Source organism: Lagopus muta, chromosome 19 (genome assembly GCF_023343835.1).
Source record: "Lagopus muta isolate bLagMut1 chromosome 19, bLagMut1 primary, whole genome shotgun sequence".
In the NCBI taxonomy this organism is placed as follows: domain Eukaryota; kingdom Metazoa; phylum Chordata; class Aves; order Galliformes; family Phasianidae; genus Lagopus; species Lagopus muta.
Genome location: NC_064451.1, coordinates 1638672 through 1664149, shown reverse-complemented (window position 1 = coordinate 1664149; position 25478 = coordinate 1638672). Strand labels below are relative to the sequence as shown.

At 48.9% G+C, this 25478-nt stretch overlaps 1 protein-coding gene across 5 annotated transcripts in view; it reads left to right on the top strand.

Annotated features, from left to right (window-relative positions):
* LRSAM1 (leucine rich repeat and sterile alpha motif containing 1) overlaps positions 1 to 25234 on the top strand; it is a 28195-nt gene extending 2961 nt beyond the window's left edge. For 4 of the 5 annotated variants that reach the window (XM_048965932.1, XM_048965929.1, XM_048965930.1 and 1 more), the window contains 24 exons: positions 761 to 817; positions 2417 to 2461; positions 2901 to 2978; positions 3943 to 4011; positions 4789 to 4873; positions 6477 to 6598; positions 7936 to 8026; positions 9064 to 9191; positions 9922 to 9951; positions 10833 to 10955; positions 11461 to 11600; positions 12375 to 12419; positions 13397 to 13467; positions 14230 to 14329; positions 15527 to 15614; positions 16392 to 16466; positions 17933 to 18013; positions 19396 to 19491; positions 20069 to 20167; positions 20684 to 20815; positions 21255 to 21336; positions 21605 to 21753; positions 22018 to 24564; positions 24942 to 25234. In XM_048965932.1, the coding sequence (XP_048821889.1) occupies positions 761 to 817; positions 2417 to 2461; positions 2901 to 2978; positions 3943 to 4011; positions 4789 to 4873; positions 6477 to 6598; positions 7936 to 8026; positions 9064 to 9191; positions 9922 to 9951; positions 10833 to 10955; positions 11461 to 11600; positions 12375 to 12419; positions 13397 to 13467; positions 14230 to 14329; positions 15527 to 15614; positions 16392 to 16466; positions 17933 to 18013; positions 19396 to 19491; positions 20069 to 20167; positions 20684 to 20815; positions 21255 to 21336; positions 21605 to 21753; positions 22018 to 22143 (2112 nt within the window). In that variant the 3' untranslated portion in view covers positions 22144 to 24564; positions 24942 to 25234. The remainder of the gene's footprint in view (positions 1 to 760; positions 818 to 2416; positions 2462 to 2900; positions 2979 to 3942; positions 4012 to 4788; positions 4874 to 6476; positions 6599 to 7935; positions 8027 to 9063; positions 9192 to 9921; positions 9952 to 10832; positions 10956 to 11460; positions 11601 to 12374; positions 12420 to 13396; positions 13468 to 14229; positions 14330 to 15526; positions 15615 to 16391; positions 16467 to 17932; positions 18014 to 19395; positions 19492 to 20068; positions 20168 to 20683; positions 20816 to 21254; positions 21337 to 21604; positions 21754 to 22017; positions 24565 to 24941) is intronic. The other variant, XM_048965933.1, reaches the window with a different exon arrangement.
* The last annotated feature ends 244 nt before the right edge of the window (positions 25235 to 25478 follow it).

The window sequence follows — 25478 nt, the reverse complement described above, 5'->3', positions numbered from 1 at the left end:
CGCTTCCTGTGGGGCTGAAGAGGGACAGCTAAATCTGACTATTGTAGGATTGGTTTTGTATTGCATTCTTAGCCTTGGGTCAAGTTATGCAGTTCTGAGGACTTAATGGTAGCACTATCACAGGCAGGCTTTATTGCCTAATACAATCTCTTTTATTTAAGAAAATAGACACAATGCTACTCACAGTGAGATTTGTCCAGTGCCACTGCTGTCAGCAGCTGCATTAGGTGTGGCTGGTATGAACATGGAAAACCATTTTTGTGTGGAAGCAGCAAATTCTCGCTCCTTGCACGGCAAAGTTGGCCTCCAGCAAAATACAGCAGCAGTTACTTTGGTTTCTGTGTGCAGTTCAGAAGATCCACTGTCTGAATGAGACCTGCCAATGGCACAGCAGGCTCCGTGAAGGCCAGCAGGGCACTAGTTCATAGCAAGCATGTGTCTGGTGCTCGAGTGTCCAGCTTTCCATTTCTTGTAGCTTTCAGTTGATATTTCAGCATGAGATGTGCTTTGGTTCTTCATGCAGAAATTCATTTGTTGCACAAGGAGAGAATTTCTGCAGTTTGGTTTCCTGGCTGCTTTTGATTGCTGTGATTGTAGAAGCAAGCCCTTTGTTCCTGGCTTTTTCACTGAACTGCATAGTTGCAGCAGAAGACTCTAATTAGGTTCTTTCAAGAGCAGCCAGTTGAGTAGCGTAGCCAAAATGCAGCAAGAGGCTGTTTATTTCTTCATGTTCTAACTCTTGTGTATCTTCCCTTACCAGGCAAAAGAGGCTGGTGCCGATGACGTTCTTGACATATCCAAATGTGAACTGTTAGAGGTATGTTCTCTGGAACTTTCAATATTAGCTGACAGGTCTGATTTCTCAGTCTACTTGTTAGCAAACATCAGATTTAATATCGTGTCTGTGAGCTTTGGGACAGAAATGGCCTTGTGCCTGGGCCACTTCTTCCTCTGTGTGTACCTTCTCTGGTTCTCTGGAAGAGGTAAAGGCCTCTCCCTTATGTTGTGCTGTCCTGCTTGTTGCTTCCACAGTGTTTCTGCGCTGGGAATCCTCTTTAATTTGACAGCATGGGAAGGGCAGAGTGACCTCAGACCCTCCTTGTAAGGACCCAACCTTGGGGCCTCCTGGCTTAGTTTTGCTAGTCATAAGGGAACGTTTGTTTTTATTTTTGCAAAAAGCTAGCTATTTATCACCATAGTGCTCTGCAAAGTCTACTGCCTGCACTGGTATTTCTCTATAAGTGAACATGCCTGGCTCCAGGCTGCTGATTAGTGATGGAAATCTCTTCTGGTGTTGGAGCTAACTAAATTAGAAGCAAGCTGGCTGCTGGAGTATGAGTGGTTAGTGACAGATGGATGGCCTTCAGTTTAGACAGTTTTGCATTCTGGCAGCCATGCAAACCTGCTAAGCAGAAGCCCATTCCTTTCAGTTTTGTTTATTGCCCTGTGTTTCTGAAGTGTTTGTACCTGTGTAACCTTTTGTCACAGGATGCCTTTGCAAGCAGGCTAATGAATATACCACTGCTCTTTGAGGAGAGATTTGAGAGAGTGTAGCTGCCAACTGTGCACTGTGGTATGGCTTTGTGAGACTTTGGGAAGCTTTGCTCCACGACCAGAAGCCAGTGGCACCTGTGTGTAGATTTGTGAGCTGAGTGGGGCAGGCTGGAAGCCAGTCTGTGTGGAAGGGTGGCAGGCACAGGGTGTGCTCTGGTGTAGCTCTGTTGGCAGCTGTAGCTGGTCTTGGATCCTGAGCTGCTCCTTCTGGATTAATACCATAGAACTCTCTCTGTCTTGCTGCTTCCTTTTAGCTGTTGTAGTTTTGGTAAATAAAGTGGTCCACGAGATCGGTCTTAAAATTAACTCCAGAATTAAAGACAAGACAATGATTTGGCCAAAACCTGTTCCATTCTGCAGAATGAATGATAGTGCTCAGAGCATGGGCTGAAATTGCTGGCATATCCATTTTCTGATTGCCCATCTCCTGCAAAGCCCAGCAAGCTCAGGTGCCTACATGAGAACACTCAGTTGCTCACCTCTGTCACTCAGCCCACTGGAGCAGATGTCGAGGTTACAGCAGCATACAATACATTTATATGATGTCTAGCTGAAAATGTGCCTGAACTCCTGAGTCATCCGTGCATTTAATAGTAAGTCACTCAGGGTCTGGACTTCTGTCCAAGCCACGCTGTGTTCTGTGCTGTGTGCTACGCTGTCGTGTTGTGCAGAGCCATTGAGGGCTGCTGGCGTGGAAGCTAAGCAGGCAGCACTGACATCCTGGGCCAAAACAACTATCATAATATCATGTGCATTTTCATAAAAGTTAATGACTCAGATTTTACAGGTGGATATTGTAGAAGTGCTTGGAAAAGAGAATATCTTATGAAGTCTGATGTGACCATTTGTTAATTGTTTTTAGGTTCCATATGGGGCCTTTGCAACTTGTAAAGTCTTGCAGAAAAAGGTAACGATCCGTTCCTGAAGTAGATAATTCCATTACTGTGCATGAATATTGCTGCTGTATTTGAGATGACTGTTTCTGGCTGTTTGTTTGCTTCAGGAGGAGTTTGTTTGTAATGGATTTGGCCATTTGTATGATACTACATAGAGAACAATTTGGGCAGGACTAATCTGTTGTGGTGCTTTAGTGCTTCTGTCATGAGAGATGAGATGATGATTTCTATCTTAACCTAATTAATTATATTTCTCATGAAAAATAACTAAACTTCTGTTTAATATTATATATTTGGCCTCTACAATTCATTTACTATTTCACTGTTTTAGATGAATCTGAATAAGATACAAAACTCTTATATAACCTCTGCAATTAATTTTTAGCAAAAGTCTTATTCTAGGCTGTGGTGCCTCTTATGCTCATGTTTCAATGGGTTTTCCCTCCTCAGGTGCTGATTATTCATACAAATAATCTTACATCTTTAGTTCCCAAGTCCTGTAACCTCCTGAGTCTCATAACTGTGAAGGTAATTGTGACTTCTAACAGTCATTCTAGCTGCATTAAAACACACTAGCCCCAAAAAGATCCTCCTGTCTGACTGTTGTTACCAAAAAATGGTAATAAAATGTGACAGCTCCCTTTCTTAGGTTTACAAAACCTGGGGGATCACTTGAATGTGGATGAGACTGGTGGTGAGGCCAACTGATGTTGATCAGGGGGCTGCAGCACCTCCCCTACAGGTGACAGGCTGAGGGAGCTGGGCTTGTTCAGCCTGGAAAAGAGAAGCTGTGGGGTGACCTCAGTGCAGCCTTTCAGTGCCTAAAGGGAGCCTGCAAACAGAAGGGGAATCAACTCTTTGAAAGGGGAGATAACAGCAGGACAAGGGGAAATGGTTTGACGTTGAGGGTGGGAAGATTGAGGTTGGATGTCAGGGGGAAGTTCTTTAGAGAGAGAGTGGTGAGGTGCTGGAACAGCTGCCCAGAGAGGCTGTGATGCCCCGTCCATCCCTGGAGGTGTTCAAGGCCAGGTTGGATGGGGCCCTGGGCAGCCTGGGCTGCTCTGAAATGTGGAGGTTGGTGGCCCTGCGTGTGGCAGCGGGTTGGAGCTTCGTGATCCTTGAGGTCCCTTCCAACCCTGGCCGTTCTGTGATTCTATCTCTCTGTGCAGCAGTTCAGCCCACGGACCCTGCAGAAAATGTTTTTCTGCCAGCCTGTTTTCATGGAGATATTTGTTCACTTGGCTTGTCCAGTTTTGTGGCACAGTTCCCCTGGTGCCACTCCTTTCCCTGGTCACCTGTTTGTTTATCAGTGTATGGAGTTTTCAAAAGACCTGCAAGAGTGAAGAGCCTCCATCCCATGGAAAACTTCAGACTTTTTTTGAAGCCCTCATGGGAAAAAATAATTTTCATTGCTCAGTAATTCACAACCTTTCATTTTTGCATCACGACATCTTTCCCCAATACTGTTTGGTGAAATTATCTGTTCTTTCAGGTTCTAGATCTGCACGACAACCAGCTGGCATCACTTCCTACTGATATTGGTCAGCTGACATCTCTTCAGGTAAAGGATCTGCTGTATCCCAAGTTTCTGTAAATGGCATGTTAGGGGTCAGCATGAAGGTGGGGTTTTACTGCTGTTTTATAGTTAAGCACAATGTCAGTGGTGGTCCTCAGGGTGTCAGATCTGTGTCACTGATCTGACTGTTGCTGCTGAGCTGGCTTGTCAGGGGGAGAGATCAGGAGAAGAGTGTACTGAAATCTATGGTCCCTGCTTAGTCCAAATAGCTCACACTGCCAAGCGAGGGCTGTGAGTGAGTAGAGCTGTAGTTTCCTAAATTGTTCAGGTTTTAGCATTCTCCCTGGTGTGATTACACTCAGAACTCAACTCAGTGTGTTGCATTTCAGAGGGTCCCCTCTGCTTTGGGGTGCAGCTCTGGATGCACATCACTGCTGTTCAGTCATCTGCTCCCTATGTGAGCTGAGGCAGTGTGGCTGGGGAGGCAAGTATGCTTGGGTTTCCAGTTCATGCATCTGCATTCAGCACTTACTTTAACTGTTGTTTGCAGATGCATGCAGTAACTAGATGTACTCTGGATTCAGGGTGTCTAGGAAATTAACTGTTTTCAGCCTGTGGATCCAAACAGTATTAACAGATACACATTTTTCCCTGGCAGATGATTAAGGACTCATTCTAAAAGCATTTTTGTTTTTGTAACCTAAGAGAACTACTTTTAAATTGCCTTTTGGGGCTGCAGAATTGTCCCAATAGCATAGATATAGTGAAGACTTGAGACTTGTGTAAAGAATATTTTGATTATCTTTTCTGTTGATATCTTAGGTCCTAAATCTTGAAAGGAATCTCTTAAAATGTCTTCCACAATCTATAGGGGATCTTGCCCAGCTCCAGGTCCTCAATGTGAAAGGTATGACATGTTTCTTGTTGGTGCTGCAGGCAAAGCACCATTTGTTTTCTGGGTTGTGCTGAGCTGCATTAGTAATTATTCCTTTGAACCAAGGCAGGCACCAGATGGTTTCCATTATGAATACTAAGGAAGAGCATAGGACAGACTTGAATTCAAATAGTTGGTAAGGCAGAAGAAATCTAAGTAGAAAATAATTCCCCAAATTTCCCCGAGTAATTAGGATTAACTAGGGTTTTTTGACTGCTTCTTAATAAATGTGCACACTGTCTGCCTTGATTTTCCTCTGTGTGGTTCAACTCATGGCTCTTGAATGAGACAGTCATCACCAAATGATGATTCCTTTCATCCCACTGCCCCTTGTCCAAGGACAGCTTGTTGGGTCATTCCTGATCTCAAGAGCTGAAAGCTTCCTTGTGTGCCTGCATGTAGCCAGCACTTCAGACCCAAGCTGACTCACCTGTGTGTTGAGGGCTGCCACGAGGGCTGGAGGCACGTCTTCCTTCAGAAGCATGAGACTCAGAGCAGGGCACCAGAGCCCAGTCCTGTGAGCTTGTTCACTCAACTCTTGCAGGTTTGTACAGCCCTAGAAGAGAGATCACAAACATACCTTTATACAATACTTTTGGGCACTGTGTCATTAATCTGGGAGCAAAAAGAGTTGTTGTTACAGACAGCTGCTGCTGAAATGGGGAAGAGGATGAAGAGCAAGGCACTCAGAAGTGCAGCTCAGCTTTTGGGTATATCCATCTGGTCTCTGAGCACTGAATTTGCCATCCCACATTCAGTTTCTTTTGTCTGGTTTCTGATACTTACACTGAAGGGAGGAACATCCCACATTACAAATATTGTCCTAATGAAGAGCAGATTGAATCTGTTGCAGTGGCCTCAGCTGAGAAAGGCTGGTTTGGCTTGTGGAAGCACTTCTGGGTCTGTGCAGCTCGGTTGTGTGCAAGCAGATCATAGAATCATAGAATGGCCTGTGTTGAAAAGGAGCACAATGCTCATCAGTTCCAACCCCTGCTGTGTGCAGGTCACCAACCAGCAGCCCAGGCTGCCCAGAGCCACATCCAGCCTGGCCTTGAATGCCTGCAGGGATGGGGCATCCACAGCCTCCTTGGGCAGCTGTTCCAGTGCCTCACCACCCTCTGGGGGAAAAACTTCCTCCTAATATCCAACCTCAACCTCCCCTGTCTCACTTTAAAACCATTCCCCTTGTCCCATCACCATCCACCCTCACAAACAGCTGTTCCCCCTCCTGTTCATACGCTCCCTTCAAGCACTGGAAGGCCACAATGAGGTCTCCCTGCAGCCTCCTCTTCTCCAAGCTCAACAAGCCCAGTTCCCTCAACCTTTCCTCATAGGAGAGGAGCTCCAGCCCTCTGATCATTTTAGTGGCTCTAAGATCTTGAGTCCCATTTACCTCTGTTGGCAATGCAATGTTTGCAGTCTTAGCACACCCCATGACAACCCCATTTCTCCAGCACAGGATAGAAAATAACTCACAGAAGGCTCTTACAAATACAGATTGGTGTTCCAGTAGATGAGCTTGCTGGTTTCTGCTTCAGCAGTGCTATGTATTACTACATGACTTTTCACTCCATAGGCAATAAGCTGAGGGAGCTGCCTGCCACAGTGAGTGGTCTGAGGAGCCTGCGCACTCTGAATGTCAGTGAGAACCTCCTGCAGGAGCTGCCGAGGGTGCTGGCTCACATCCGCACGCTGGAGGTATGCACCCAGCCTGCCTGCCTGGCCTGTGCTGCCTGCTTACTGTGCTGCAGGTTGCTGTCCTTCCTGCTTGCTCAATGATAATAAATTCAGCTTAAAAAGCAAATTTCTAGGGCTTGGGTGGCACTCACTGCAGGGGACTGTAGGTAGGGTATATGTGGTTCGTAGTGTCTAAATTCAGTTTTGCGTGCTCACCTGCTTTGGTCTTTTCTGATCACTTTTTGCCAAGGTTTAATCATGGCAAAAGTGATCTGTAGGGAATAAACCTCCAAATGTTTTCAGCTGTGGCTGCTTCTGGGAGTCCAAACTGAGTCTATGGGCTCAATTTAACTCAGATACTTTCCACTCAGGCTGGTTCTATCTGAGCAGATTGAATGCTTCTGATGACGTTTTTGCCTCTGTTGCCTTAATAGATCTCTGACTCATTGTCAGCCCCCGTCAGTTCCTGGCTCCCTGGAGAGCACATTCAAAATGATACGAGCACCAGCATTTTTATGGGGATCTTACTTTCTGGCTGCCAAATTTGTCAGTACTAAACTGTGCAAGTGTCAGGGAACAGAGCTGACTCAGACACCAGCACTGAGGGCAGGAATAAACGCTGTCCTGTCCTGAGGACTCAACATTAGGCTTCTCTTCTGTTGTAGGCAGGCTCAGGTTTTGAGAGCAGGGACCTGTGCAGCTCGCTCCCTTGTGTTTGGTGAAGTGGTTCCTTTCCTTCCTGCTAAGTCCTTCTCAGCAGGAGGCAGCGTACCCTTGGTATTGCCATTCCTCCCATGCATCATGTTTAAGGGCTCCAACACACAGCAGTGGCTGGAATTGAGAAGTGCTTTGTCCTTAAAGACAAAATGCATGTGTCTACATGAGGTGGATGTTGTACTGAGGGACCAGCTCAGAAGTTCCTAAATAAGGTACAGCAGGGTCACCGCACCTCTGAAAGTTGTCAGACATCCAGCAGGACAACAGTACAGCCTTGTGATTATGGCAGACTTCAGGGTAGTGTGAAATTTTGGGAACCTGCAAGCCTAACTGGTTCTATTATCAGCAAAAGTGAATTACCTTTAATGTATTTCCTTTTCAGTAATTTTTCCTTTTAATAAATTCAAGAATTCAACTAGATATGGGTGACATAAATATTCCATCCACTACTCCACCTTCTTTATGAAGTCCTAAAGAAAACCAGCACTATTAACATGCTGAGAGACAGGATTCTGTGGCTTGGTTACTATGGGGTACAAATTAAATCTTGCAGTTTATTTTCCTGGGTCCCAGGCTTGAAACAGTTGGACTCTGGCTGGGCTGTGACAATAACTTGGAGCTCTGTGTGTTCTGTTTTGGAGACACTGACCCTGGATGCTTCTTCCATGACCTACCCGTCACCTGATATTTGCAGTGCAGGTACAGAATCCATTCAGCAGTTCCTCTGCAAAGGTAAGTGAGAAGAGTCTGTGAATGTGGTGAGAGCTTGCAGGGCTGTGCTGTGCTCTAACTAGGTGCTACAGCTTGTTCAAAGACTGTATTTACAAAGGACAAGCGTGAGGGTGGTTCTGTTTCAGGTGGTTTCTGATGCTCTGCACACGGGGCAGGCAGGTCAAGTTGTTATGTGTCAGTAAGTCTTGGCTGGCAGATAGCAATACATGACTCCTTCCTTGAAGTTTGCTTCTCGCTGTCAAACTGAAATGTAGAATGTTTTTGTTAAAACCTCAGGACAGCTGACTTCCTGAGTGAAGTCCTTGCATCTCTCTGTGCTTTTGTTTTCCCAATTGTATTTTCTCCAATGGGAGGTTTTGGAACCATCCAGATACAGCTGATGCTGCCTTGGGATAAAGAGATAGACTCAGTAGATCCCTTCTACCCTCATTTTCTATAGGGAAGGACCAGTGGGCTGATATTTTCCTTAAAGAAATATGAAAACAGATTGAAATCTCAGAGGGAAAAAACACTGGGCTGTGAATTTGTGAACACTATATTCAATACAAACAGGAAGGCCTGGCAGAAATTTTATGCAGATGAGATGCACTGTGTTAAATGTTTGAAAGAAAAGGACTGTTAGAAGTTATTTGAATGGGAGTAAATTACCTTTTGCAGCCCCACAGAAATGAATATGCCTGTATTCGTGTCTGAGAGTTTTCTCTCCAAGTTGGCCAGCAGAGCATCAACCCAGCTACAAGTGCTCAGTCTGTTTTTGGAGGTTATCCTCTCCTGTGATTTTAGAAATGGGAGCAGCACTCTCAGCTTCTCTGCTTCCTCCCTCCACGCTGTGCTTTCATCATCTTCCTGGTGGGAATGGGGTGGCATTCTCACATGCTCTTCTCACAGCTTCTCATTCCAAGACCTGCATTAGTTCTTATACATCTATGCTTGGATAGAGAGAGCACAGTTGGAAGCTTCAACTTCCAACCTTCAGCCATGCTGCTGGGAGGTCTTGAGGCACCAAATGTCCTTGTTTTGCATCTGATCTCTTCCAGAGTGTGGAATTGCATACTATCCACCTTCAGAGTACATGCTCCCTGCGCTGGAGAGTGATGGAGAAACGTCAGTGGATGGGGTGGACAGGACAGTGCACAAATACTTGGAGGAGGAGAGCAAGTGGCAGGTGAGGCTCCACTGCACGTGAAGCTGTGTGCAAGTTTTGGATTTGTCTCTCAGGTGATCCAGCAGATCTCACAGCACTTTGCACATCATTCCTCATCGCTGCCGACCCAGTGAAACCTGTCATTTTGAAGCAAGGGAGCATCAGTACCAGAATCAGGCATGGCATCGTGGATGTGCGCGGTTCATCTCCTCCCTGGGCAGCTGGGAATAATGTTATCATGTCTGACTCCTAGCAAATATGTTGCAGAGAACTGCCTCCATCCTTGGAGATTTGCATAACTTGGCAGGACAAGGAGCAATCTGACCTGACTTGGACATTAGTGCTGTTGTGGGTAGGAGGTTGGAGTGCAGACCTCCAGAGATCTCTTCTGACTCCAGTTTTTCTGTGGTAGTTGCTATTTTCTGAGATACATTAGTTTAAATCATTATCTTGAAAACAACAGTGCAGAAAATACCTAGTGATTCACAGCCAAGTGCTGGACGTTCCCAGCCCTACCTGGGAAAGGTGAGGCTAGGCCAGTAATTATGACACGTTCTGTCAATTCTGTTTTACAGCTACAGAGTACATTTCTCTGGCCTTGGATGGATGACTGGACTTTGGGGATATGTGAATCTTAATGTGCCTTTGGTTGACATGTTTGCCCATTTAGGGAAAGAGATAATGTGGGCTAATGATCTCTATAAAAAACTGCTCCTAGAAGTAAATATCTCCTGATTCTTTTCTTTTTCAGAACAAATTCTCAGACTACGAGAAGAGGAAGGTAAGGATGAACCCCTGCAAGTGCTCTGTCTGGAGAATGGGACCACCTCTATTTCTTGTTTTCTGTTTTTCTCAACCAAAACTGAATGTTGACCTTGCAGAACATCCTCAAAACACACTCACTCCTCACTGCAGAGCACAAGTGGGAGCATGGGGAATGGCAGACTGTATTTCCTGACACATACTGCTGATGAGTGCGGAGTCTCTCACGAGTGATCACTTCCAGTTTAAGTTAGTCCTTGTCTGCAGAGTTGGATCTGGAAGCTTTTACACCAGAAAGCTTCTTGCTTGCCTCTCTGTGCTGAACACTCAGTTACTTTTCACGTGAGGTGGGCAGATGCAGGGCACAGCCATACTGAGCTCTGTGTAGAGGCAACACACACACACACAATCCATTTTTCTCACATAAGCTCCTGTCAAGCTTACTTTGTCCCTTTGCCTAGACCTCTTGGCTGGCTGCTTCCCTTCACTCAGTTGTCCTCAGACAAGAGTGCCCTTGCCATCTGGAGCTGAACACAACCTTAATTTTGGATTCCACTCCTAGCGTTGAGTGTTTGTATTGGCTTGAAGCAGAAGTTCCCTGTGTTTCTGTTGTATGAGTTGATGCCTTGAAGTGTTGGCTTTGTGACTATGAAAGGAATTGCAAGGAGTTGGGAAGCTGTCATAAAGAGAACAGCCACTTGTGCCTCACAATTTTTGGTTTCCTAGGGACAGAACGTTTCCATCCCCTAGTAAAGCCTCCTGGCTAGTCAAAGCCTTTTGGCTTTCTCTCTTGTAGTTGTGGGGATTAATGTGCCTTGTTTTGCATTGCCAGAATTTGTTCTTATTTGAGAAGGAGCGGAGCCAACTCTGCTGATTCCTGGCATTCATCTTTCTTCTCAGGAAAAAAAAATGCAGGAGAAGCTTGAATTTGAGCGGCGCTTGAACATGGGGCAAAGAGAACATGCACTGCTTGTGCAGCAGATCAACAATCAGAAGGACGAGATACTGCAGACAGTAAGAGAGGTAGGTCTCTTCTGGGCAGGAGCTCTAATCCCTGCTCATTTGCTGAGCTAGGGCTGTGCCTGCTGCCACAGACAGAGAGGTGTTTCGAGTGTCCACGTGTGCAGAAACTTTCCTTCTAGAGACAGCAGCTCATTCACTGCCCTCAGTGTTTTGCTTCTGCTTTCTCCCTTGGGGTCATTAGGGATGCTGTAACAGTCATTTGACAGGTGGCTGTTTTGATTGTACAAATTGGAGCCGTTTTTTTTCATTTTTTTACATCTTTCCCATACATAATTGCTTGACTTCACAGATCCTCAACATCTCCTTGGAAGCACCTTGGAGTGATTCTTCTTTTCCTTTGTGTTTAGGCTGCCCCATCTGATGAAGGATCTGATCTCCTTCTCATAACATCTCCCCAGAGCTGCCTGGGGCACTGCAACCAAACCCTCCATGATCTGGCCCAGTACAAGATACTACATTTCCTAAGCTGACCGTGTTCTCCTTTGGTTCTTTTGCCTTGGCCTAGGATCAGATGAGGTTGGAGGAGGGCCTGACAAAGCACCAGCGGCATTTGGAGGAGGAGCGCCTGAAACTGCTGCAGCAGCTGAAGCAAGCAGAGCAAGGCATTGCCAGCCGTATCCAGAAGCTGATAGAGGACAATCAGAGGTGAGGCAGTCACAGGACATCCTGCAGTGAGCTCTGTCCACTGGGGGCTCGTGGGGGCTCTGAGTTGTTCATTTTGGCCTCTCTGAGTTTTAACAGAGCTGGTCAGAAGTGGAGTGCATGTTGCTTCTGTGGTCCCTGTCCAGCATGCAGCCTTTGGACAGAGCTCCCCAAAAGGCCTGCAGGCTTGATTAGAGCTAAACTGTCCCTGCAAGCCTGTGCTGTACAGACAGAGGCAGTGGAATTGTACAGACTCCTGTGCTGTCCTGGCTGTGGACATGGTTGTTTCTTCACTTCTCATGTGCATTAGCTATATTGAGTTTGATTGCACTCAAGTATGTGCTCATAGATTTGCAAATAAGATACCAGTTTCCCAGCTGCCACTTCTAGCAGAACAGGATCAGTGTCTGTGGATGGAGTGTTAGTTGCTGAACTGCCAAAATCCCACTTAAATGAAGTGGAATTTGGCACCTCAGAAGAATATTTCACACATCTGTGCTTTTGAAGTTTTGTGGTGCTGTGGAAAAATTTGAATTCCTCATGGAAGTTACATATTTGAACAGCATTGCTTAGTGTTCCTCTTTAGTGCTCCTTCTGGAAGGTGCATATTTGAGCACTGATCTGGGTCTGCTGGATCTCATGTAGAGCTGGTGCAAGGTTACACGCCTGCTAAAGTCTGATCTTCTGTGTGTGAGAAGCAAAGTTGTTTTCTGCTTATTGGGGGAGTAAGATGTGCTGCTTAGCCTTATGAAAACCTTTTGTTTTGTCTTTATTTAGGCAAAAACAAAGTTCAGACATTCTGAAATCCTTGGAGAATGAGAGGTGAGTAACCTTGAAATTAATTTTTTGGGAAAAGGGTCAAGGAAGAGTTTTGGGACCCTCAATTCAGAGCCCCCAGTTTGAATCCATGTGAAGTCAGAGGGGTCATTCTCTTATTTGCTGACTGAAAGGTTTCCTGCTGCTTTGCCTGCAGCAGCTGATTCTGGTCACTTGGAAGCAAGATAGATGTGCTTGGTTTTACCCAGTCTGGCAGACCCTGTGGGCTGGTGATTGCACCTACTTTTCATCTCAGAATGGTCCTAGCTAAGGAGTTTGGGAACAAAACCCTGTATTCTGCTATCAAGGGCCAAGAGAAATCTGTTGGAAAGCAAAGCACTTATAGAAGTGGTCCAGTAATGTGTAGGGGAGGAATACACCAAACTCAATGCTGCCATTCAGCCAACACTTTGATCTGGCTTTGCCCCTAAAATTGGTTCTCTGCAACTCTCCTTTACTTTTATATTGCCCCCTGCTTCCATCAGGAGTTTGTGCTGTGACAGAGTAAACTGACCTGGCTGAAAAATATTCTCTTTGTATGGCAGATAGTTTTTATGTCAAACCAATCCCCAGAAGGTTAAGTGGTGGTGTGTGTAATTGTGCTGGGACGAGGACAGGGAGGTGGGAGGGAGATGAGGCTCCTGCTTATAGTGGCAGTGCTTGCTGCAGTCAGCTTTAAAGTGCTCCTCAAGCCTCAAGGGAAGGAAGCCTGTTTCGCAGATCCTTGTTAGGTCTTCTGGGATGAACTTTCCATTGTAAGAAGCAGCTGTTCCCATGGTTTTGAGGAAAATTTCATTTTTTAATAGACTTAGACCTTTCCAAGAAATCGCTGCGACTTTTGAGTCTCTGATGAGCACGTGGCTTTCTTGTACAGGTTGCTTGCTGAATCTGCCCAGCCTTGGGTTCTGAGCTGAGTGAGCAGGAGAGGAGTGAGGTAGTGCTTCTTTGAATGAGTGGCTGAATTATTCTTGTTTGCTTGCTAGAATAAGGATGGAACAGCTGATGGCAATCACACAGGAGGAGACAGAGCATCTGCGCAGGAGGGAAGTGGCCTGTAAGTCCAAATAACTGGGATAGTAGGTTACTGGAAAGACCTGGTTCCTTTGGAGATGCCCTGAAAGGTGATTGCTGTGTGGGAGATGCTCTGCTACACACGTTCTTGCTGTTTGTTGCCTCATGCATAGAGCAGACTGGAAGTGGGCAGCACTGTACACATACCATGGCTGATCAGTGCTCCCACCTGCAACTCACTGCTGATTCTCAGGTGTGAGTTGTGCCCCTGATGTAGCTGGAGTGTGTTGCACAAGCAGTCTGAAACTGATGGTAAGGCATCCTGTGTGCACAAAGTACTTCCTACTTTAGAGGTACCAAGCAGATGTTGACTGATCAGGTTTGTGAGGCAGGAAGCATATTAGGAGGTAAGCAACAGTGCCACAAGGGAACCATTTCTGCTCATTGTGAGCATGAATGGATCTGCTGGGGTTACAATGGAAATGATCTGTGTGTTGTCACCCCAGGAGTGGATGGTTCACAGCAGTGCAGACAGGGCTGTAGCCTAAAGCACTGATTTTGCTTCTCCAAATACTGAAGAGATGCAAGCAGAGTAGGATTTGTTTGTGTGATTTTCCAGTAAATAGCCACAATTCTTGCAGCTGAATGAATCTCCTCATAAATGAATGAGATGGGAACAATGAGAACAGGTTGAAATGAGAGAAAAGGCACTATAAATTACAAGTTATTCTAGCAGCAGTGGCAGATCAGTGTCTCTTCCAGAGAGGAGCTCCTGATACAAACTGACAGCACTTCTGTCTCCTAGCTGCCATGCAACAAATGCTGGCTGAGAGCTACAAGAACAAGCTCATCCACATGACCTATGAATCTCGGCGGCAAGACCTTGTCAGCCAGGCCTGCTCCAGGTATGCTGGGAGATCTCTGGGGCTGGAGATGCTGTTGTTGTAAAGTTCCTTGCTTGCCAGCACTCTGGTGTGATTCCCATGTAAAGAGCCAGGAGTTTCTGCAGCTGCTGGATGGCAGCAGAACAGCTCTGTGTGAACCAGGTGACAGTGCAAAGTAAAGCAGTGTGGTTAAATGAACCACCTTCTAACCACGAGAACATGAGATGTTAATCATGCTTTGCACCTGTCACATGTTTATACCATTTATTCTACCTTATACATCCTGCAAGTATGGAGGGTGAAGTTAGACTGATCTTTTTGTTATTTGGTTGGTCAGTGTCAAACTGTAGTGTAGAGCCTCCTAGGACTGTCTAGAGGATTATGTTTCTTTTTCCATCATATTAAAAAAGCTCCTAATGGAGCAGATAATAATTATGGTGCAGAACATCTCCTGGTGGAAGCTGTAGCCTTTCATTTGTTGCACTCCTGTGGAATTTTCATAGTTCTGCTGGACAAATTACAGAGCAGGCTGAGGTTCTTCATGGTTGTTTACAGCCACATTCTGTTTCTTAGAAGCAAGGCTCTGTTCTCAGATGTGATCCTTCTTGCAGGGTCTTTGGGGAAGTGAAGCAAGCTGAGAAATTAGGAGGAAAAACTGGAACTTGTGGACTTTATTGCCCACAGAGCTATGAGACCTTGTGACATGCAAGCTGGGATGTGTCACTCCAGGAGCCAGTGTGAAAATTTCCATCTCTGAGCAGTGAAATTGAGCAGTGATGAGCCAGGTGGAATCGAGCAGTGTTACAACAGAACAGTTGAAAACTTCACATTTTGTAATATGTGAAGGAGGCACAGAATATTAAAAATCCTCTGGACTGTAAGGATTATGTGGGCACAGTTTGTGTTCGTGTAGCACACTGCTATAAATGAAGAAAATTCTAGCTCTATTTATTTACAAGGATGTGAGAAATCTGGAGGTGTCTGACAGACAGAATTAACATTGTGCACCCGTGCTCTGCCCAACAGAGGGCAGTGGGTAGACACAGTCCTGCCTGCAAGTGCAGGCAATACCTGACCCTGCTGTCTGGACCTTCATCAGCACAGCTTTTCCAGTGCAGAACACTGATGTGCAAATTCATCACCTGGGCAGCTTGCTGGGGCAACCACGACCCCTATTTGGATTTGCAGTAACTCCTTGACAAATATATTTTCTTGCAGCCTGGCTGAGATGGATCAGAAGTTCCAGCAAATCCTGGCTTGGCAACAGATGGATCAGAACAAAGCTGTTAGTCAGATCTTGCAGCAGGTAGGCAAGAGAGCAAATTGCATGCAGGGAGAGACTGAAGAAAGGCAGTAGGATTCAAAAGCAGAGTTGAGAGTGACAGGTATGGGAGCAGTGGTTGCAGGGTTGGGCTGTTTGCAAGAATTGTTTTATAGAACACTGTTGGTTTAACTTGGAGACCGGTGTTCTAACAAGCTGGCTTTGGTATCTGAGAGAAAAATGTGTTTATACTTTAACTAGACAGCAGCTTCTCATGAAGGACAGCAGCACAGACCATGGGAAGCAAAAGTGGTGTGATGATTAATACAGAGGATTTTAAGATTTGAGAGAGTTTTGACAAGCCCTGTCTTTTTGGCAGGCTTCTTGGGTGACTTTGGACAAGCTGTCTGGATGCCTTTGGGATGCATTTTCTGAGCATCTTCTGCTTTTGAATACCTCATTTTGAGACCTCCTCAGCTCATTTTTCAGACGTGCTGGGAAGTCATGCCTTGTGGCACAGACCTGGCAGCCTGGGTACTCAGTGCTGCTGAAAGTGGGAGGTGGGGTTCATATACAGCACTCAACGTGTGTGTATGTAGAGCATGACTGTAACTTCTGTCATTCTGTAAGGAGGGTTTTACCCTCTGGTCAGAGATCTTTACCTTCTGGTGAGATCTATGCCATATTGTAATGTGAGCACTGTTCATGCAGAGTTAGCACTGTTCATTTGTACTTGAGCCACTGCAAGGCAGCAGGGTTTCTTTAGGTCGTTCACATCTGCATGAACAACCTGCACTGAGCAGAATGTTGTCTGTCCCTTAGAGTGAGATGCAGAAAGCTGCCTTTGAAGCTCTCCAAGTGAAGAAGGATCTTATGCACAGACAGATCAGGAACCAGGTGAGTCAGCAATAGAGGAAAGAGCAACCAGCTCCTCATCATTTGCTGAGACCCTTATGAGGAAGATCAAAGTGCTGTGAGCACAGAGCAGGAAGGAAATGGAGAGCTCTTGTATTGCTGAGAGCTCTGTAACAAAGCTTTGTGCAGTGTGGGATAAACCACAGTCTCCCAGTACCATAGGAGAGAGTATAGAGACAGATTTTACATTTGTGGAGTTGGTAGGATTGCCATTGCTTTGGTCATCTCAAAACTGCTCTGGATGAGATGCTGGAGAGTGGTCAGTAGAAGACAGACCTGCATTGGCTCTGTAGGGGTGGTCTGCAATTGCAATTACCATTTTCCTTCGGGTTTCCTTGGTAGGGCTGTTGTTTCCACGAGTCCACTGCATCTCCATCTAGCACACTGTAACTGCGCCTTGGGCCATAAGTTCACCTTTTCTTTCCCATTCTCAGCCTGCCTTTCTGAGCAACATTCTGCAAAAGGTGAAACAAAATAGTCAGGGGAAGAGCAAGAGCTGCTGGGGAGGTAGCAGTGATTGATGTGTGGAGGTGGGTAGCTGCTTTCTGATACAGTGTTCCAGTTGCTTCCCTCTCTTGATCTGACACTAGGAGAGAAGTCTCAGGTCTGGAGTTGGTAGATAAGCTCAAAGGCTTTGATATATTCAGTCACTTGGTGACCAATCTTTGTACTGTGCTTAAAACCTATGGATTTTGCACAGACAATCCAGAAGATGAATCTAACAGCCTTCCATTGCCTGAAATCAGTAAGAGCCCAGCAGTTTGCTTGCTCTTGCTTTGTAAACAAAGGGAGTTTGTTTCTTGGTACCATAGGCTGGGCCTTTTGCTATTGAAACCCATCCCACCAGCATCCTGTAGGGCAGGGGCTGTAGGTGCAGCCTGCACAAAGCCTCAGTGTCAGCAGGAATTTGGTGGTAGGTGGCACGCAGGAAGCAGAATGGCCTGGGATGAACAGGTACAGGTAGCTGGGCTGGCAGGGGAGCTGGGCTCTCTTCTTGGCTTGCTGTGGGATCTTGGGCAGCTCATTTCACCTCTCTGTGTCTCAGTTACCCTGACTGAAAGAGCATGTATCGTGATGGGAATTGCTGAAGCAGCTGGGATCCATGACAGAGCCCCCAGTCCATCTGCAGTTTGAACACTGGTGCTAAGAGGATTTTGATAACAGCTGCTTTCCAGAGTGGCTGCAGGGTTTGGCTGAATGAACTGATTGCGCTGTGCTTCTGGTCTCAAACAGAAGGTGTTCAGTGCAGAGAGGGGGAGGCAGTTCTTCAGGCATGAGACAAAGAGCAGCCGCAGAGCACGTGTCGTGGTAGGGCTCCAACGTTCCCAAGCTTATGGGCAGCTCTGCAGTGTTGTCCTTCCAAGGCCAGTAGTTAGACCTCATTTTGAAAGAGTGTAAATTAAAATCATTTCAAATGTCAGTAAAAAAATGTTTCATCTTCTGTTTAGATTAAATTAATAGAAACAGAGTTATTGCAGCTGACACAGCTGGAGTTAAAGAGGCAAGAACTGGACACAGAGACGCTGCAGGTATGTAGGGCCCTGGGACTGCCCCACCACCCTCTCTCTGCTCTGGGATTGCAAAAGCTTCACTTGCTTCTTTGGCTTCTTGCAGTTTCCTGGTGGTTTTGTGCTTAATCAGAAGGTACTTAACCCCAGGACACCAAAAAAACCTCTTTGTCATGGTGATATGGAAACACTGCTGCTGCTTTTAAACTTCCTGATGAATGGCAGGAAAGAGACAAGTAACCTGGCCTCCTTAGAAGTGGGCAGCTGTAGGCTTGCTGTGTGTGGAAGGATTTTTCAATCGAGTTGTTGGCTGTCCCAGAAATCCCTGCTGAGCATCTCATGTCTTCTCACATGTTGTGTTTGGTTTTAAATACCCAATAACAGTGGCTGCCAGCTCTTCTCCTTCATTTCTAGCCCATGACTCCTAGGCTCTTCCACCCCACCATCCCACCATTCAATGGGTTGACTCCATCAGCAGTCACACACTGAGAAATCTCACATTTGGCTTAAGCAGCTTGGCTTTAAATTTTGTTGATACACCTTTGCATCAGTTTTTGCCTTGTGTTCACAGTTTCCCAGTTTGGGTCGCCTCTTTAGTCAGCCCAAGAAAGTGAGGATGTATTCCAGTCCCTATCTGTGTGGCTGTTGGGGCACAATGTGTTTGCAACTACACTTCTGCACACCTGGAGAGCAAACTGGAGACAGCTTCATCTGCCTGCATCCCCTCTGCTGTTTGATGGTCTGCAGCCCAAAAGTTCCTGCTGCATTTGAGCCCTTATTGCTCAGGCAGTGCCCACAAAGTGCTTTGGCAGAAGTATTCCTGCAGTCATGTTTGTGCAGCAGGTTGTTGCTCCTCCTATAAGATACAGGTGCTTTAGTATTGAGCTTGGAGAATCACAGGAAAGCAGGAAGAATAACAAAAAAAGCCCTGAGAAAGGGAGGTGTTTGCACCAGTTATTTTTTGCAAGGTTGGTTTGGGAGAGACCAGTGCTGATAGGATATCCTCAGCTGCTGTTGGTTGCTCCTTCGCATGTCTGCAGGCTCCTAGATGTAGTTTCAGGTGATCCTCCATTAAGGAGGACCACAAACACTTGTGATGCCACTGAATGAACTTTTAGTGCAGTGATGAAGAGCTGCTGCAGGCCGGCACAGCCTGGGGCTGCTTGGTGTGTGCTGAGGATTGGCACCACTGGTGAATGGTCAGTGCAGGACCAAAAGAAATAGGCCTGCCATGCCAAAGGGAGGATTGAGGCCATCTGCTCAGCTGTGCTGTGGGGCCCATGCAGCATAGGACTTTAACATTTGCTATGACAGTTCTGGATATATGGTAAGTGCTTTGCTGGAAGTGGGGCAGGGGTTTCCTGCAGACCTGAGAAATGGATGCCAGAGTCCTTCTGTTGCAGGGGGTGATCATGGAGCAACGCCAAGCACTTGGTTACCTGCTGCAGCAGCTACTCAAAGAAAAGAAGCAAAGGGAAGAAGAATTGCAACAAATACTGGTAATGAAGACCCGTAATTCTGGGCTGTAGATGAGCACAAAGCACAAGCCTTTGTAAGCACGAAGGCTGTCTGCAGGGAGAGCATCCATGGGTCAGCACAGGGATAAAGAAGAGCAGGGAGGGGCTCTGAGTGGCGGTGTCCAGACTCAGACTTCAGAAAGTGCTGATGTAAGCTCTTGGGGCATGGTTACCTCCGGTCCCTGGTGCAGTGTGAGGCCCTGCTATCTGAAATGTCCCCTGCTTCCCCCATCTGGGGATGATCTTTCCCATTTCTGGGGAAATCACAGGAAAGAATCAGCATGATCCTACTGGGTGTCTGCATGTGGCCTTGTAATTCTGAAGACCTCTAGGCTGTCCTGAGCTTCAAAAGGCTGGGCTTTAGTACATAGGGCACAGTGAGCAGAGGGATGCAGAGGGTGTGGGATGTGGGGATCAAAGTGGGACCAGCCTGGCAGTTCTCTGAGCCAGCCCTACACAGCCAGGCTGCTGATTTCCCCTTACACACACAATTCAGGCTGCTCTAAATAGCACTTACTGCATTATCTCGGACTGTTGAGTGAATGAGTTTGTTTTTCAGTTGGAAATGGAAGCAAAGAGTGAAACCAAACAGGAGAACTACTGGCTGATCCAGTACCAGCGCCTGCTGAACCAGAAGCCGCTCTCCCTGAAACTCCAGGTTGCTGCTGCATTTACTGCTTCCACTGTAGTGTGCACACTAACAAAATGCTCTGCTTGACATGTGCAGAGGAAGGAACACTTTGTTCCAGCCAAACCTCTGAACAGCTCCGCTTGGCTGCCTGGTGCTTCACAGTACTGAGCCAGGGACTTTGTGCTGTGAAAACAGCTGCAGGGCAGCCCCAGAGAGATTGCTCTGAGCTCCAGCCCTGCTGTGTGTCAGCTCAGGTTGGCAGAGCAGGTGCTGCTGCAGACATCAGCTGCCAAAATTGCTGTGTTTCATTCTTCCAAAACCAAGGTGTTCTGAATTTCGCTCATAAAGTATTTGCGGCCGGAGCTCCTTTGGCTGTTGGGCTTTTTAGTGTCTTCATGGAAGCAAAATGCTTCTAGAATGGCCTTGTTCCTGAGAGCAGGACTATGTGCATTGCCTGTCCTTGCTGCCATGCATGGTCAGGCAGCTGTGTGCCCACACCTTTTCTCCAGAGCGAAGTCTGAGAGCTCGCCTTGTGTTTTGCAGGAGGAGGGCTTGGAGAAGCAGCTGGTGAACCTTTTAATCGAGCTGTCAGCTGAACAGTATGTGCCTGTCTTTGCACACCATCGAATTTCCTTGGAAGTGCTCAGCACCATGACTGCCCGTGACCTGGAAAAGGTACGAGGCAGCAGACAAGCAGTACAGGGCAGCGCTGCTCTGTGTCTGACCCTGTCGAGCCGTGCTCGTGGTTGTGCCTGCTGCAGATCTTGCAGGACGGAGTGTTGGTGCTCCTGGTGTGCCACAGCTGTGCAGGGGGAGGTGCTGATGCTACTCTGTGCATTGACCAAGCAGGTGACAGATTTTCCAGAGCACCTGCAGAATGAGCTGTAGCTCAGCTCTGCCTTTCAGTCCCTCAGATGCGCTTTGTAGCTCAACAGGGGCACGTGAGAATTCCTTTATTCCAGCTTTGATGCCTGATGGAGATTCTCCCCTTGACGTGAACAGGTCTTGCCAGCCTGGCCAAAGAGTTTGTGTTGTTCTCTTGGAGGTGTCTCCTTTCTCAGCCCCCTCTGTGCTTTCTCATCTGAGTGCTGACAACCCTCCTTTTGCACTGCAGATGGGCATTGCAGAGACTGGCCTGCAGCGTGCCATCCTCAGACGGGCGCAGGAGATCCTGGCTGTGGCAAAGACAATCCCAGGTACCAGCAGTTCTTTTCTGCCTGCTCCTTGACGTGTCGTGTGGTAGCAGTGGGTATCTGAGCCTTGAGTGGGGAGATCTGCAGTGCCAGATGCCTGCCTATGGGGAGTAGAGCTGATTGAGGTTTGTATGCCTGTGGGAGAGGCAGGGTGTGCTGCATTGTCACCATTGACTCTCAGAACACTGAGCTCCCATGGGCATGCAGCTGCTCCTGACTGGGTGGGAGATGGAAGCTCTCCTTGAACTCAGACCTCTGCTTGTGCTTGCAGAGCTGCTGAGGACGGTGGACGCCGAGGTCCCTGCAGCCACACAACCCAGTGCCCCTGAGGAGGAGGCCCCGAGTTCTGTGGTCCCCACTGCTCCCCTGCTGCAGTGGGATGAGAAGAAGTCAGAGTGCGTTGTCTGCATGGAGCAGGAGGTGAGAGCCCAGCATGTGTGCTGCCAGAGCAGGGGTGAGAGAGGGCCAGCTGGGATGTGGCACTGGGCAGTGCTCTTCCTCAGGTCTGTTTCACTGTGCACTCTTTGCACAGTGCAGGGGCTCAGGGTGCTGGCACTGTCTACCACTCTGAAAGCTGTAGGTGTTGCCCATCATCTCCAGCTTCCTCCTGTATTTTGTCTAAGTGTGGTGGTGCTGAGATTATGGTACAACAGCACTGTTCATGTCTTCTCTCTCTTTCCACAGGCCCAGATGATTTTCCTGCCTTGTGGCCATGTGTGCTGCTGCCAGACCTGCTGCAAACGGCTACAGAGCTGTCCCCTGTGCCGCGGGGACATCACACAGCACGTCCGCATCTTCTACAGCAGCTAGGCAGGCTGGAGGCAGGCATGGCTGCCCAGCACTGCCCTCATCACTCCGTCCCAGGGCAGGGCTCCTCCATCAGTATTAAATACGCTCTCACAGCATGACCAGCGCTGCCCTCTCCCTGCACACAGCTCTGGCTGGCTGCAGGCTGCACCCAGGGCTCTCAGCAGCCCTCCACCTTCCTGGTGGCTTTCCAGCCTTTGGCTTGGGTTCTTCATCTGCATCCACCATCCAGCTTGTTTGCCCAGCCTGGGAGCACTGGGTGATGGCGTTGGGTATACTGGTGCTCCTCCTCTCTGGCTATATATTTGCCATTGGAATTGCCTGTTGCTCAGCAGGGACGCAGCTAGAGCCATTGCTTCTGAAGCCACTGGACCCTGCAGCTGCTCTATCATGGCCATGGCATTTGCCATTCTTCTGCTGTGGTGAATTCTCCTCCAGGAGAGGCATCCTGCCTTGTTAACGCTCTGGGAGGCTGAGAGTGCCTTGCTCGTGTGTTGTTGCCATAGGCTAGACTTGTGCTCTTGCAATCAGTGGCAGCATGGCTGGGGGCTGCAGCAGGAGGCAGGGCAGAGCGAGGTGCTTCCCATCCCTCACTGTCAGTCCCACTGAAGAGCAGCATCTGCAGCAGCCTCACAACCAGTACTCGAGGGACAGCTCTGACTAGAAGACATTCCTCGTTGAGACGTGCTGTATGGGGGAAATGTTCCTGCCACAGAGTTCCAGCTCTTCCTTGTGTACGTGTGTTGGCATCTGCGTTGTTCCCCATTGTCATTAATAAGTAACGATCCCGGTGGGGCTTTTAGTCTCTTGACCTCAAGTATAAAACACAGAGATAAGTCTGGTCCTGCTGCAGCCCTTTCCCCCAGGAGAAACTATTAAATACAGCTGGTTTCGGCTGGTTGTTCGATCCCTTTTTATTGCCCCTTGTCTCGCAGTCGCAGTAGCGCCTCCTCCTGGCCCAGATAAAGACACGGAAAAATTTGAGGGTTTGGATGCAGCAGTGATGACTTCCAGACAGCTGGGACCTCAGGAACCTCTGCTGCCGTCATGTTCTGTTTACTGTGCCCTGGCGGAGCATCCATGCGGCACCGCAGCCCGGAACTGGGGGCTGGCACGGGGCCGGGCGCTGCAGGAAAGCAGCGGTGTGAGAGCCCTGAGGGCTCACTGCGTCTGGGGCAGCCCCAAGGCTGCGCCTCTGTTTGCACGGAGCTGCGACCGCAGGGAACGGGCAGGTCCCTTCCGGAGCCTTTGGGACGCAGCGCAGAGGGGTTCAGCCTCGCATCCTCCTCGCCTGGCGTGGCGTGGAGGTGCTCGGCATCTCGTGGGGATGGGGAGCAGTGGGGTGCCGGCTGGTGGGGCGGCAAGAAGGCCGACAGCTCGCCGCGCTGCTCTCGTGTTGCCAGGGCCCCGCAGGGAGGAGTGCATCACAGCTGCTCTCATTGAGCTGCCAGCGGCTGCCGGCTGACTCCGGTGCTCCCAAGGTGGTGGTAATGAGTGACGAGCCCTCGGGCAAGGTCCGCTGCCTGCCCATAACGCACTGTGCCAGGAAAGCCCGGGGCAGGAGGAGCGGGCAGGGCCGGGCTGCCTCTCATCCCCAGGACCAGCCCTGCTCGGCTGCACAGGGGACGCAGCGGCAGCCGGGCAGCAGCTGGCGCTGCGACCGACCCAGGTTAAGGGTGATGTGATGCTGAGCGCTGACGGCTGGGCACGCAGGGCTCGGTGAGCTCGTTGTAAAACAAAATAACAAGACCAACGCGTTGTGCTTAGGGAATACTTCGAATATCGGGGCTCTGTAAAGGAAAAGAAGGAAAAAGCATTTTGTTTCATGGACCGTGGGCAGATAACTTATCACGTGGTCACGCCCTGGGGTTGGTCATCCATCCATTACGCACCTCTGGTGGGAAGGAAGGCTGGCTCTGTCTCCTGCTTTCGGGGCCACTGGGGCACCCGGAGCTCCACGGCAGCCCCGGCCAGCGGAGGAGGAGCCGGGCCGGCGCCGCCGGGCACCCCGGGGCCGGGCTGAAGTTCAGCCTCCACCTTCCAGGGCACGGCCACCAGCCGCCTCCAGCCTTCAAAAGCGCGAGAGCGGCGTGGCGCTGCCCGGGAGCGGCATGGCGGCGGGGCCGGAGACCGGCGGGGAGTGCGGGATCTGCTGTGAGGCGTACCGGGGCGGCCGGGCGCCCCAACAGCTGCCCTGCAGCCACTCCCTCTGCCAGAACTGCCTGCGCAAGCTGGTGTAATGCGCCGCCACCGTTGCCTTCATCAGCTGCCCCTTCTGCAGGATGGTGACGCTGGTGCCCGAGATGGCCCCAGCTCACAGCCGGGGAGGAGGAGGAAGACGATGAAGGCAGCGGTGCCCGTCGGGCCTCGAGGCAGTCCATGGCCATGGAGGCGGCCTGAGCAGCCCACGCTCCCATCTTTACGGTGAGCAGCATGGTGGCCCCCTGCAGCCGGGGGTGCCGGGCTGCTGCTGGACTCACAGCCGCCCCTCACCTCCGTGGAGAATCTGTGCCTCGGCTTCACCGCTGGCATCTGGCTGAAGGGTGAGAAGGGCCCCGTAGTAAAAACGTGAGGAAAAGGCTTCACAGGGATTAAAGAGTGGGGGAGGGGGTTAGAGAAAGTTTGTAGAAACGAGAATGTTAGAAAAATAAGGGATGGCAGACACTGGGTCTGGGATAACGAGGGGATGAAGGCCGTAAAGAGAAGGGTTTGAGAACGGCCTGAGGACGCCGGGCAGCGAGGCGATTCGATGGCCGCAGGGCGAGCTGAAACGGGGCTGGGGGGGGCTGCCCCTCCCGCAGGGTCAGAAGTTAACAGGGAGAAAGACTGCGAGCCTTCGCGAGGAAGATGAGGATTCTTCAGCCCACGGCCGCCAGGAGACCCTCACCACTCACTGCACACATGCAAGGGGGGCCACGTGCTGATGGGTTCGGAAAGGAATGAATGTGATCTGAATTCCTGGGAACTGCTCATCACGTATTACTTCTGCCTCTACCTGGAGCACGCTTTTTCCTGACGCTGTGCGACTTAGGAGCAGCTCTCCCCCTTGCACCCAGCATTGCAGCCCTGATTAAACGTACCTGCTTTTGTAATACTCTGTGGTCATAGAGTCTGATTCCACATATCAGTGTGCGCCGCTCCTCGGGGCAGCGCGTGCCAGGGCCCTCAGGAAACATTTCTTCCTGCTATGGAACCCACTGAGCACCTGGGCCGGCACTCTCCAAACGAACACGCAGTGCTGACCGACTTATTGCCGGCCGGGCGACAAATCCACTGCTGGGACAGCAATGCCTGTGCCCAGGGGGCCCAGCTGTGTGCGTGGGGGGAAAGAGGGGCGG